The sequence below is a fragment of the Apis florea genome, unplaced genomic scaffold (assembly GCF_048593485.1).
Source record: "Apis florea isolate Af1SG1 unplaced genomic scaffold, ASM4859348v1 contig_2291_pilon, whole genome shotgun sequence".
NCBI lineage: Eukaryota > Metazoa > Arthropoda > Insecta > Hymenoptera > Apidae > Apis > Apis florea.
In genome coordinates this window covers 4832751-4846789 of record NW_028256553.1, presented here as the reverse complement: position 1 = coordinate 4846789, position 14039 = coordinate 4832751, and the positions used below count along the sequence as shown (strand labels likewise).

At 22.7% G+C, this 14039-nt stretch overlaps 1 protein-coding gene across 5 annotated transcripts in view; it reads left to right on the top strand.

Moving 5' to 3' along the window:
- The window catches only part of cysu (peroxidase homolog), a 52611-nt gene that overhangs the window by 29740 nt on the left and 8832 nt on the right, over positions 1 to 14039 (top strand). For all 5 annotated transcript variants that reach the window (XM_086903411.1, XM_086903413.1, XM_086903414.1 and 2 more), the window contains 6 exons: positions 2805 to 3057; positions 4379 to 4524; positions 12091 to 12332; positions 13032 to 13164; positions 13267 to 13394; positions 13478 to 13587. In XM_086903411.1, the coding sequence (XP_086759537.1) occupies positions 2805 to 3057; positions 4379 to 4524; positions 12091 to 12332; positions 13032 to 13164; positions 13267 to 13394; positions 13478 to 13587 (1012 nt within the window). The remainder of the gene's footprint in view (positions 1 to 2804; positions 3058 to 4378; positions 4525 to 12090; positions 12333 to 13031; positions 13165 to 13266; positions 13395 to 13477; positions 13588 to 14039) is intronic.

Sequence of the window (14039 nt, the reverse complement as noted above, 5' to 3'; positions counted from 1 at the left end):
TTACGCGATAATTTTAATAATATTATTTTGCAATTTTATAATTTTATATGAAAAATAAAATAATTTATGAGGTGATTTATGATTTATTATTTATAAAATTTATGAAACATCACAAATGAAATTAATAGTTCAATCGTGGGAATTGGTAAATAAACAGAATTAAAGCGAAAAAGATCAAATATTCAACTGATATATAAAAATATATGTATTATTCAAAATATATGTGAAATTAAATGTATTTATATAAGATTTCTTGATATATTATTTTTAAATAAATTATTGTTTTATTTAAAAAAATTGAATCAGAAAAAAAAATCATTTTCCAAATCGTACAATACAATATATTGTTTCAATATTTTATTAAATATCCTTCTTATGCTTTTATAGATAGACTATTTAAATTATTTCTGTTTTCAATGCTATATCATAATGTTTCATTTAAATTAAGATATATATAAAAGAAATAATATAAAAAAAAAATAAATAACATAAAACTCCGTATTTATATACTTTATAATATACGATTTACATAATCTTAATAGATGTAAAAAATCTCAAACGCCTTTTAACACAGATCAAAAAACGAAACAAGAAACAAACTATCGTTCCTCGCAACGATAAATCACACGTATATCGATTCGAAGGAACAAATTTCTCCCCAGAGAACGATCCTTTACAATGATTTCACTAAATGATACAACAAGGTTCGAACATGAAAGGTGAAAAGTTATGGTATCCTTGATAAAAAAAAAAAAAAAAAAAAAATTAATCCGAGTCCCAATTTTAAATCAATAGCAAATTATGCAATGGTCGACAAGTTACAGTAGCATTCTCGGGATGTTTGTATATATAGTAAATGTACAGCAAACACAGACAGCTTCTAAGCCCTTCTACGTCGAAAATTTACCGTCTATCGAAACTAGGGTAACCGCCAGAGAAAGTGAACGATCGTTGTCCAGATAACCAGTAGGCCGATCATGTGATTACCGTGAAGTTTCCACGATTCACACCAAAATTGTACGTGTCCACGCGAAGCTGTCCTGAAACTTTAAGTAATTAGCGGCAGAAATAAGAGACCAGTCATTTGTAAGGAGCAATTAATCGATCTGTTTTTCACAATATGAAATCAGAAATAAATGAGCGTTTCAATAAATGAGCTAGTTAATAATTTTTTTATTTTATTTTTTCCTTTTTAAGTTCCACTTCGGTAGATTTATAGAAATTTTTAGCATCGGTTCCTTTATATTGCATCCATTGAAATGAGATTTATTGTTATAAGTTTCAGATTTATTTTTTGATAATTACTGGTGAATATTAATGTGACTTGTAATTAACGTTTATCTTATAAAGTGATTAATAATATTAGTCTAATACGAAAGTGAAAAAGAATAGTTTTTAAGTTTCACTTTGAGAGAGTTATTTAAAAACTTTTAACAGCAGTTCTATATGCATTGAAACGAAAGATTTCAGATTTAATATTTTGATATTGTTAATAGTTTGATATTGTGATAAAATTAGTATTAACTTTTATTTTATAGGATAATTAATTGATTTATTTCTATGATAAGAAATCAAAGAAAAAATGAAAATAGTAACTCTTCCTTTTCATTTGATATGTTCTTCCTAATATTTTTTTTATTTTTCAAGATATATTGAAATATTTTGTGTTTTCTATATTCTTTAACTTTAAAATAAAATTCGAAAGTTATGTTTTACCGAATTTTTAAAATTTAAAAAAATAAATTAGATCTATCTTAAACAAAAAAAAAAAACAAATTTTAATGTTCATATATATGTGTAGTATTTTCAAAATATTAGATAAAATATTTTAACTGAAGAAAGTAGAACTGTAATTAAAATTAGTTCTGTTTTTTTTTTTTTTTTATGAAAATTTTGATGATTAACGATTGTTTTCTAGTTTCACTTTAACTAATGATTCTAAAAGTTTTCAGTAAAAAATTTATCGTATCCATTGAAATAATGGATTTTCAAATTATTTTTATAGTTATTAAGAAGAAAATTGATGAATTAATTTTTATTTAATTTTATATTACTTTAATGTATTTTTATTAATTGGTTGTCGAAAGTAATTCAGGATTCTGTCATTTATATTTGCCAAATATTTGATTATCATTAAAATTTTTTCAATTAGATATATCAAACATCAATAATGTTGATTTTACGAACATGAAATAATTCATGTAAAAAACAAATTAAAGTCGAATAATTTTTGTATTTCTATGTTATATAATTTATTTAAGTTATTTTGTCTTATCTATTCCATTATTTTAAAACAATCGAGAAACACAAGAATAAATATTCGTTTCAACTTAATATACAAAAAAATGTATGAATAATTACACGTTACATAATGTATATACACGTTCCTTTTAACGACGGTACAAACTTGAAATCTTCAAGGATCTTCAATCTTCCTCAAACAATTACTTATTCTCATCTATCTCATAAACAACGATTATCTATTAAATGAGATAAAACAAGGGAAATTAATTTATAAGTTATAAGAAAACTAGATAAAGAACAAGATAATAATAGAAAAAAAAGTTCAAATCGATTTTATTTTATCTCGAGTGAATAATTATTCCCAGGATCACGATTCTCCACATTCACGCCTTCGAATTTTCCCATGCCTCTCGTAATGACGTTTCTCTATCATTGGAGAAAGTACACGACGCGTGTAAAAATGGCGCCAGAGTTTAAATAAATTTCCAATATTTCCACGCTGACCAATGGTTGGCCAAGCCACGTATCGTACGATCGATGAGCTGTTATTCTACTTGTAGATCCCCTGAACCGAAACGACCCGGAGGAATGTTGCCATCGGCCACCGCACCTGAAGAATCCTTATTGCAACGAGATTCTTATACCGGAAGACGATTATTTCTACAGACTGTTCAACGTGAAATGCATGGACTTCGTTCGCGCCTTTCCTGCTGTTCGACCTGGATGCCGGCTCGGCTCCCGTGTGCCTTTCAATCTTCTTACCGGTGTGCTCGATGGGAACACGGTATACGGAATCACGGAATCGTTCGCTAGGTAAACGATCTTTGTCTTAATCTTTTTGTTCTCTAACATATACTGACATATATTTATGTTGAAAATAAATTTTCGAATTTGAGTTAATTACTTACTCTTGCTTAATTTTTTGTTAAAAAAATGATTTAATTATATAAGAATCATGGTTTGCTTTCTCTTCTACTATATTTATCTTATCTTCAATTCTTGTTACTTGAGTAATATTAATTAGGAACATAATTCAAACTTTTTTATTTTATCTTATTATTCAGTGTGAAGTAATTGTTAAAACAGAATAAAAAATCTTATAATGGAATTAAAGTACAAAATAAAATAAAAATGATTTAAAATTTTTATTTCTGCAAATAGGTTTTATTTGTAAATGTTAAGGTTTCGATATGATTCCTTTAAGATTTTTACGCGTAGAAATCTTTTCATGATATTGAATTATAAAATTAGACTGTAATATTGCAACGTAAGCTTTTGAACAAAAGCTTTGATTTTAATGCAATATAATAATATATAGTATTTTGAAATGTGATTAACAAAAATAAATATATCTGATTGTCACAGAATTGTTCTATTCTATCCTAATTTTGTAAGAAACATTTTACGTATATAATAGAAACAGCGAATGAAAACATAAATGGTACAAAAAGAAGAAGGTAATCAGAGATAAAATTATTAATCGTGCGAATGATTTATATTTATCCAATATTTTTCATCTATTGTCCGATATAAATATAAACGCAATTTTTAAAAGCTTTTATGGAAAATATAAACTCTTTAAAAAGAAATTTATCAAAAAGATTTCATCATATAGTGATGATATAATTCATTTATTCAAAGATAAAATCTATTGAAATTTAATTTCACTCATAACAATTCCTTAAATTAAAGATTTTCTCTAGTAATTTTTTTATCTCGTATTTTCCTTTTCTTCGTTTAACAACTCCATTATTCTTGCCCAAACAAATCTCTCAACAATATTAAAACTCGTCCAATATAATCGAGCAATCGACTTGCCACTCGTCTGCTCTAGAAGACTCGAAGTTGCGCCGCACGTTACGTCAGTCGAGACAATAAATCAGCATTACGTTGTTACATATCTTCTAACGTGTGGTCTACGTGTGTATATACATTCTGTTCCTCGCACTTTCTAGTCCGCTCGCATATTATGAGTTCCATGATTACCCAATCGAGGTCCTAGATCAAGAGCTCTTTTATCTTCGATACGAATTTATCACGGTTTCATCTTTAGGGATAATTTCACGCGTGTGTCGGATTGTAAAAGCATTCAATACAGTCGAAAACGTGTCTTTTTTTATTTGCTCACTTTCAGGAAGCTACGAGCTGGTTATGGAGGATTGTTACGTATGAATCCAGTGTTCTCAGAATACGGACTGAAGGATTTATTACCGCTCAAGCTGGATATTCCGGACGAGGGATGCACTCGGCCGAATCGATCGATGTACTGTTTCGAGGCGGGTGAGTCTTTTCGATGCAAATGCGAACATTTCACGAATTTTCGACTTGATTTGATTGTAGTTTGTAGATGAAATATATATTTAATAGTGATAAAGAAAATGCGTGGTAGAGTGCATAATGTTGAATGATTATTATAGTTACAAGATCGAATTAATAATCGCTATTTTCATGTTTGTTGGAAATAGAAAAAGGATTTTTCTAGTTTTTCTATTTTCATAGAAATATGAATTTAAATTTCTATTTTGTCAATTTTAAATATTATGATACGTAATACGTATGAATTTTAAATATTTTAATATAATAAATTGAATAATTATAATGTGTTTAATATAATTTCCTTTTTCGATTTTATTCTGAAAAAAAAATTACAAAAACTTTATAGAAATCTATTACTTAATTATTAACACAATTGATTCTTTCTTATAATAATGAATATTATTTTTATTGTACCATTAATTATTACTGTATATGTATGTATACATTATTCGATTATATTTAATCTTTTGAATTATTTAAACAATATTTATTAATTTATCAATCATCAATAATTAAAATAATAATTTGTATATATATATATAATAGTTTTTTAGTAAACTTTTTTTGTTTTAAGTATTCTATAAATATATTCTATGCATTTTATTTTGAATCATGATTATTTTGAATTGAATCATATTGAATTTACTATATTTATATTTATAAATATATCTTGAATTAATTATGTTCCATATTTTTAAATATTTAAATTTAATTTTTTTTTAAAGGTGAGTTTGTAGATTAATTACTTCTTTTATCAATTTCAACGATTTTCATATATATATATATATGTTGTAAGAATAATAAAAATTCATTAATTTTTTTTTCTCATGAAAATGTTGGATTCTTTTATAATTACTATTTTTCAAGATATTTACAAAAAATTGTTACTACATTGAATTTTGTATATTCACTACATTTATCAATCGATAAAATAAGTCAAACAAGTATAGGTTTGTGTTTAGATTTGAACCTTGAAAAACCTAAATCAATATTTTCTATCGATCAATATCAGTCGGTAAATGCAACAGAGAATTTAAAAATTTATATGGAATGTCAATTATTGAATTTCATTTCATTTATTAAATTTAATCAAAAATTGCCAAAAATTAAATTTTAGAAAAAAAAAAAAGAGTGTTTTCGGTTAATTTCAGGATTTAATGATAACTGAAATTGAACTTGAAAATGTTGCATCTTCAGTACTTTTGGTATTTATCGACTGATATTGGTCGATAGAAAATATTAATCGGATTTTCAAGGCTCAAATCTAGGGACAAATCTATACTTGCTTGACAACTTATTGATTTTATCGATTAATAAAGTGGATATAGTGATGCTATAACAGATATACACAAATGAAATTCAATCAATAGTAACAATTTTTTACAAATATCTTGAAAAATAATAATTATAAAAAATCCAACATTTTCGTGAGAGAAAAAAGTTATTCAATTTTTATTATTTCTGCAACATATATATATATGAAAATCGTTGAAATTGATAAAAGAATAATTAATCTACAAACTCACCTTTAAAAAAAAATTAAATTTAAAAATATATAGAATTTGATTAATTCAGAATATATTCATAAATATAAATATAGTAAATTCATAATTATGATTCAAAATAAAGTAAAAACAAAAAACAATAAAATTGCATTAAAAAATTTATTTTTGGGATTAAATACGTTAAAGTTATTCAAAATCAAATCTTTCATAAAATCACTTGCATTGTAGATTTCTTGGAACATGTCGAAAATATTTGTTTTTAATTGCTTTCTTTCTTTTTCTAATTACTAAATGCAACAAATCATCATCAAAAAATTTTATTATTGACAATTTGAATTGTTGATTTATCGATGTAGTTAAACATCTTTAGCTATTCGACATTCGAGTAGTAACATTTTAATAGACAACATTGCATTAATAACATACATGCAATTTTCATTATATAACATCAAAAGTTTATTTTTTATTAATATTTTGGATATTAATAAACATCGAAAATTAAAATTTTATATTTAAGGTTCGTTTTCCCTCTCTTATGATCTCTTCAAATTTCGCATCGATCACCGGGATCTTTCAATACTTTATGCTAAGATCTGTAAAGATTTTTAAAATACTCAAGTCCATTATAACAGAATGATGATTAGAAAATAATTAATTCATCTATTATAGATGCATAATATATATATAGTGAATGTATTTATATAAATAATATACTAACGCATATATTATCAAGGACAATTATAGATAGAATTTGTTGTAATAAATGATAATTTTTTGCAAATATTTCGAAAACTAATTGTAAGAATTTTTATTGACAAAATTATAGAGAAGAAAATTGTTCAAATTGTTAATTTTTATAAACTATATTTAAAAATCATCGAAATCAATGACGAATTATTTAATCTATAAATTCAATTTCATTATTCTTGATTTTCATTTTATTTTAAACTATCTGTCAGTTTCAATTCGTTCGTATAGCTATATTGTAAGTATATAGTAATAAAATTGATTTATTATAAAGTTTTATTGCTAACAAAATTTCACGTTAAACGATCAAGAACAAAATTCATATTTTAATGAAAGTTTGCCAATGAAATACATACGTTATTGAATAAATATGCAGCTTCGCACAAGTTGTAAGAGTTCCATTAGTTCCATTAGTTTAAAGTTCGAAAAAGTTGATCGTTTTTTTCAAATTGTTCAATTGATTTCAATATTTTAATAATTCAAAGCATTCTAATTCAAAGATTAAACTTGTTCTATAATTGAAAATGTTCTAATAATTCAAAGATTAGAATTGTTTTGATTTTTCCTCGAATTTTATAAATATTTATGTTCTCTGAAATTTCTTTCATTTTGAAAGAAGATCGCGCATTTTCGAAGAGATACATAATGACACCGTGAACCAATCTTCTGTAACACTTTCAATCTAAGGAAAATTCTTAGAATTAGGCTATGTTCTTCGCAGAATTCAATATTTCCAAGAAAATTGATCCACGAATGTAAGATGATGCTGATTGTTATTGAGATTGGTATAACTGAAAAATATCATTTCAAATTCAATTCAGCCATGCTGAAGTTTTTTTAATAAACACTTTCAAGAGTCTTTTAAATATTTTTCTCAAAAGCGACGTTATCCTCATGCAGTATTAATCTATATCCTTTGTTAAATATCTCAGATTATTTCTCTTGTATCACAAATTCTAATATTTACGTTATTTAAAGCATTAAAATAAAACTAAATAATATTAGATAATACATAAATGATTATAGATAAATACTTAAATTATTATAAGAAAAGGTAAACAAATTAATTACAATAATTTCTTAAATTCGATTTTCAATATTAACATATTAAATTAACATTAATATTTTATCATATTAATTACAACAAATAAATACAAAAGAAACATTCTTTTTTTTTATTCTATATTTATGTTATTATATTATTTTATATTAGTATGACAACTCAGTTCAATTTACAAATATTTTATCTAATTTGCTGTCATTTCGGAATCGAAATTTACTGGCATTGTATGCTAGATGAAAAATAAAAAATTCATCGATTTTATCATACTTTTGCTCTGTTCAACAATCTGAGAAATAATTTGTCCACGTTTGCTCAACCAGACAGAAAATCACAGTTATCTTAAGCCTACTTATATATATATATATATATAAACGAAACAATTGTGTTGTAATGTATTAAATTTCTATTAATTCCATTGAGTAATTAATTTCCATAATTAATTTATATTAATTAATTAATTAATTAATTTCTATAATTAATTTGAAGATTGATTATAAATAATCATTTGCATAATCGGTTTCAACAGAAAGAATTTTCGTCGCTATATATTACAACAAATTATAAAATAGAATTTGCAAATGAATAGTTTGTTAATTTTAAATACATAAGAAATCTTTCTAATCTTATGCAAAGTTGTGTTGTTAAGACCAATAATAATTCTCTTTTATATAAAACTTTATGAATATATATATAAAACAAATAAATTATAAAACAATTGTTTTATTATTTCAAAAATCAGCTTTTAAAGTATTCTTCCTTTTTTTATTTTTTTTATATTAAATATGACTATATTAATAATACAAAATGTAACAAAATTTATTAAATGCTTTATCATTTCGTTATAAAAAAATATTCTGAATTGTATGAAATTATATTAAAAATATGAAAAAATGCTAAACTTTTAACTTATCTCATTTTTTTAAAAAAAATGGATAATAAAATTGATCTATATATAATCTATTATACTGTCTATTATATACACATAAACTTTTATCAAAATCAGAATTTTGGATTTAAATGAATTTTTTTAAGAGTAAAATGCATAATACTATTTTCAATTTTTATGAAAATTATTTTTATAAAGATTCTATAACTTATTTATTCACGTAAAAATTCAATATTATAATTATCTGTTTAATTATTCTTTTTTTTAAAAATCTTAGAATATTCACGAAAATTAATTATACGAATTATATTATATTTACTCAAAACTTCAATAATTTTAATAATTTTATAAATGGTTTAAGCAAAATATTAGTTAAAATAAAGATATAAAATTATTTTAAAGATATAAAATTTAATAAATAAATAATATAAGTTATTCAAAATATTATGCCTACTTTCTGTATATGAATATATAGTTTAATAATAATATTTATATCAATGTCAAATATTGAGATGTAGTATATCGATATATTGGATTAATATATTTATTTTATTAGATCGATCCATAAAGTTCATGTTGACATTTAAAATTTTTTTTTTTTATGGGATAAAAAACGTTTTATATTTTTTATCATCTAAGCAAACAATTAAAAATTATAAATATTGTTTTTAATTATATCAATTCCAAAGAAATAATTAGCCGTTATAATAATATATTATTCAATAATAATATTTAATAATACAATAAAAATAATTGCTGTTGATTAAAATATTCTAATGAAACAAATATAATTATTTTAATTTTACTTGTCTTTATTTTTTTTTTTTTTGTATATTTACAAAATTCTTAATTTTATATTGAGAATTCAATATCATTCAATCATTCAAATTCTAAATACTTAATTCTCTATTGTTTATTAATTTTGTTAACTATTAACACTACTTACATTATAAATTTTTAAATACAAGAAATGATAAATATCTAGTTCATTATTTCAATTTTGATAACAACGCTATTTTTTGAAAACTTTTCATTATTAAAAAATTTTACCAAGGAAATCAAATTAATATATAATGTTAAAATTTATTAGATTCTAGATGATTTTGTATTAAATTTTAATAAATCATTGTTATTTCGTAAAAATAAATAAAAATTTAATACTTTTTAAAGTTTTTCAATTCAAAATGATAAAATAAAGATTTTTAAAAATGTTTCTATGTTATAAAATTAGAAAAAAATCATTGAACGAACGATTTTCAAAAATAAAAATTTTTATAATATTTAATTTATTTAAAAGAATGCAAAGGAATCATAGAAGATATATATAATTACATTTGAATAAATTCTGCTTTAAATTATCAATATTTAATAATTTTATAAAAAAAACGCAATAAAAAATTTAATAAGAGATAACAAAAAAATTGATTAATTTCAAACACAATCGAAATTGTTCAAAAAACATGATTAATTATCAAGAGAATATATAGTTGGAAGGCAAAATGATAATAGGAATGCCATTATCTAGAACACAAGGCAGTAATCGAAGACAGTAATGTCGAAATTCGTATGAAACGCTGTCGCGTTGGTGGCTGTTCGATTATCGATGTGTAACCGAGAAAGGGAGTGGTCTCAAATCAAGGTCGACGGCTCTATTCGTAAAGTTGATATCAATGATCGAAGCACTTTCGATATATTTGATTATCGTTTTGAATTTCCATTTCATAAAATTAATATTTCTAATTTTTTGCATTTTTTTCTTTCGAAAAATAATAAATCAGAAGATATTTCTCGAAAATCAAAAAATTTGAAAATATAAAACTTATATTATTAGAATATTATTAATAATATTTATTAAAAACATAAAAAAATTTTACTTAAATAGTTAAATGATTCTTATCCAATTTATATAAATTCAAAATGGAGAATAGAAATGTTAAATGTAATCAATAAATTTACATTAAAAATTATTTTTAATTTTTCCAATCATTATTTTTTTTTTGTTTTAAAAAATAAAAACAGTTATAAAAACGATCTTGAAAAATATAATATAACATCGATCAATTTGCTTTTTATTTCGTTTTGAGAAGATGGTTTAATCACATATAAAATAAATGATAATAAATAAAAAATGTATAATAATTTTCCCTTTAAAATTTAAAAAATAAAGATTTTAAAAGATACTGTAATTCTTTCAGAATGAAAAATTATAAGGAATTATAAAAATTTTTTAAAAGCTCTCGAGAAAGAATTTTTAAAATTTTTTTCTTTTAGAATCTCAGAAATTCTTGAGAACAAAAATACTAGTTAAAATCGATATAATCAAAAATGAACACCATAAATGAAAATGATTATTTTAGACATGTAGTCTAAATGTTTATTACAGAGCTTATGTTTATAATAATGCCATGATTATATTTTTAATTTTTAATATTATACCTATATCGAACTCAAGAGTTCTTTTTTTAAATTAGAATTGAGAATAAAGTTTAGAATTAAGGATTAAAATTAAAATAATTTAATTCTTAATCTTTTTGTTTTATTTTTTATTTTTCTTGAATAAAAATTTTCTTTTTAAAAATAATAATATGGATTTTAACATTGACTACAAATTAAATTAATTATATTATATTTAGATTTATCTCTTTTTTTTTTTGCATAATGGTATTTTTATAAAAATTTATATTTATATACTTTCGCACAATTTAAATTTAATAATAACTAATTTTAAATTTCTAATTTTCTTTATAATGATACTCAAATAAACGAATAAAAATGTGTAACAATGTGGATACAGCCGTTTAATTAGTTGCAATTCTAAAATAAAATGTGATTTAGAATTAGAATTAGAATAATAAATAAATGGCATAAAAATCTTTAATCAAAATTTAGTTAAATAAAACTTTAATCTATAAAATCTATAAAATATATAAAAATCGCAATTACTATTAAAAATATTATAGTGAATAATGAAAATATATCGTGGTAATAAATTTTAAGTTTTTATTTTTTTTAAATATCATTAAAATTTTAATTAACATATAATAGCATATAAATAAAAATATGATAGTAATAATAACTTTTCACAAAAGCTAAGAAAATATATCAAGTTTATAAAAATAAGAATATAGAAATAATGTTGGAAATAATTTTAATATATATCCATTAAATTTAAATGCAGAAATAAAAAAAATATGAGGATAAAGATTTCTTCAAATAGATATTTATGAATGACAAAATGCGGTTGTTCTACTTTCCAGCTAGAAAAAAAAATTATACATTTTTAAACATATTACGATTATATTCTTAAACAAATGATTATTTTTTGACAGGTGAGATAAGAGTGAACGAGCAGCTAGTATTAACCTGCATGCACACTTTGATGGCACGTGAGCATAATCGAATTGCGAAGACGTTAATTCAAATAAATCCTCATTGGGACGATGAAACGCTGTATCAAGAAGCAAGAAGAATCGTTATTGCAGAAATTCAACATATCACCTACAATGAATTTCTACCCATTTTACTCGGCAAAGATGTCATGGAAAAGTTTGGACTTCTTCTTGAAAAAAATGTAAGATATTGAACATTTATTAGTCACAATTATATAAATTCTTCGTGGAATATATATTTTTTAATTATATTAAGTATTTGATATATCCTATGAAAAATTATACATTTGAAAAAATTATACAAATTAATTTAAAGATTGTTTTTAACGAATACTTATTATTTTATTTTATTTTAGAAAAATTATTTGCTATATAAAAAATTATACATTAAAAGTACTTAATTACTCTTAATATTATAAAGTATAATTTTTTTTTTTTTTTTACAAAATGTAGACAAATAATTTCGATGTATTTTTTTAATTACAATGAATCCTGAATAAACTGTTAATGATATACAAATTATACAAGTTATACAAATTTTGTATTATAAGTAACACAATTTGACTATTTTCTATTCGTTTTAATTTCAATTTTGTTTTTCAACAAGGAGAAAATGAGAATATAATATTTTCTGTATCTGATATCAATTTTCTGATAAAAAAATAATTATTTTCTAAATTGCCTTCTTTGAATTCTTTATAATATTATCATAATAAAAATATATTAAAGTATTAATATCCTCGTATATCAGAATTGATCACTATTGATTGTTTAATTATTTACACGAGATCTGACTAATTAGATTTAAATTAATGATTTTTGCTTCCTTCATCCATATAACGAAATGTAATATTCATAAGTGTTATATTTAATTTACACAGAGCTATTGGGATGGTTACGACGAAAGCGTGAATCCATCTGTGATTGATGCTTTTGCCTCTGCAGCCTTCAGATTCGGACACTCATTATTGCCAACGGCGGTCGAAAGGTGGAGTAAAGCTCATAAATTTATTGGTGAGTCGGAAGCCGATATTTCATCAAAAGATTGAATATAAAATTTTCTTAAAAGCTACATATTCATTTCTTATTGTATTAATTATTTCTATACATCTATAGCTTCGAAGAGACTATCAGATTTGATTAGAAGACCGTTCGATTTGTATCGTGCTGGAGTTTTCGACGAATACATTATGGGATTGATGAACCAAGTTGCTCAAGCTATGGACGATTCTATTACGCAAGAAGTATGAAACCATTCTCTGAGATAATTTACCGGATGTAATAAAAAAATAAGAAACAGAGAATGTTTAATTTATATTGATTTCAGGTGACAAATCATTTATTTAAAAAAGTTGGAGCTAAGTTTGGATTAGATCTGGTCTCATTTAATATGCAACGAGGACGTGAATTTGGTATTCCAAGTTATATGGAATTCAGGTTGGTACTTGAGATATTTATATTATACAAATTTATAAAAGTGATTTTAGAAAAAATTGAAATATAATTCAGGAAGAATATCAATTTAATATCTTTTCTAACAATCTCTAATATATATAATAATAATTTAATATATTAATAGAAAAATCAATTTTAGAGACAAAAGTTGGAAAAAATAAACGCAAAAATTGATATACAAAAATATCAATTCAGACTTTATTGAGTTGTAACCAATTTATGTTTTTGTGAGTTAGATAAAACAAAATAGAATAAAACATGATATGATAAAGAGAGAACTTTATCTCTGTCTCGTTTCAACTAACAAAATTTTAAATTGCTTATAATCTAACAAAAAGTATATACATATATTTTAATATTTGTTTTAACTTTTAGAATCGATCCTTCAAAAATATTCCATATATCAACATCGTGTACATTTAGGAAATTTCATA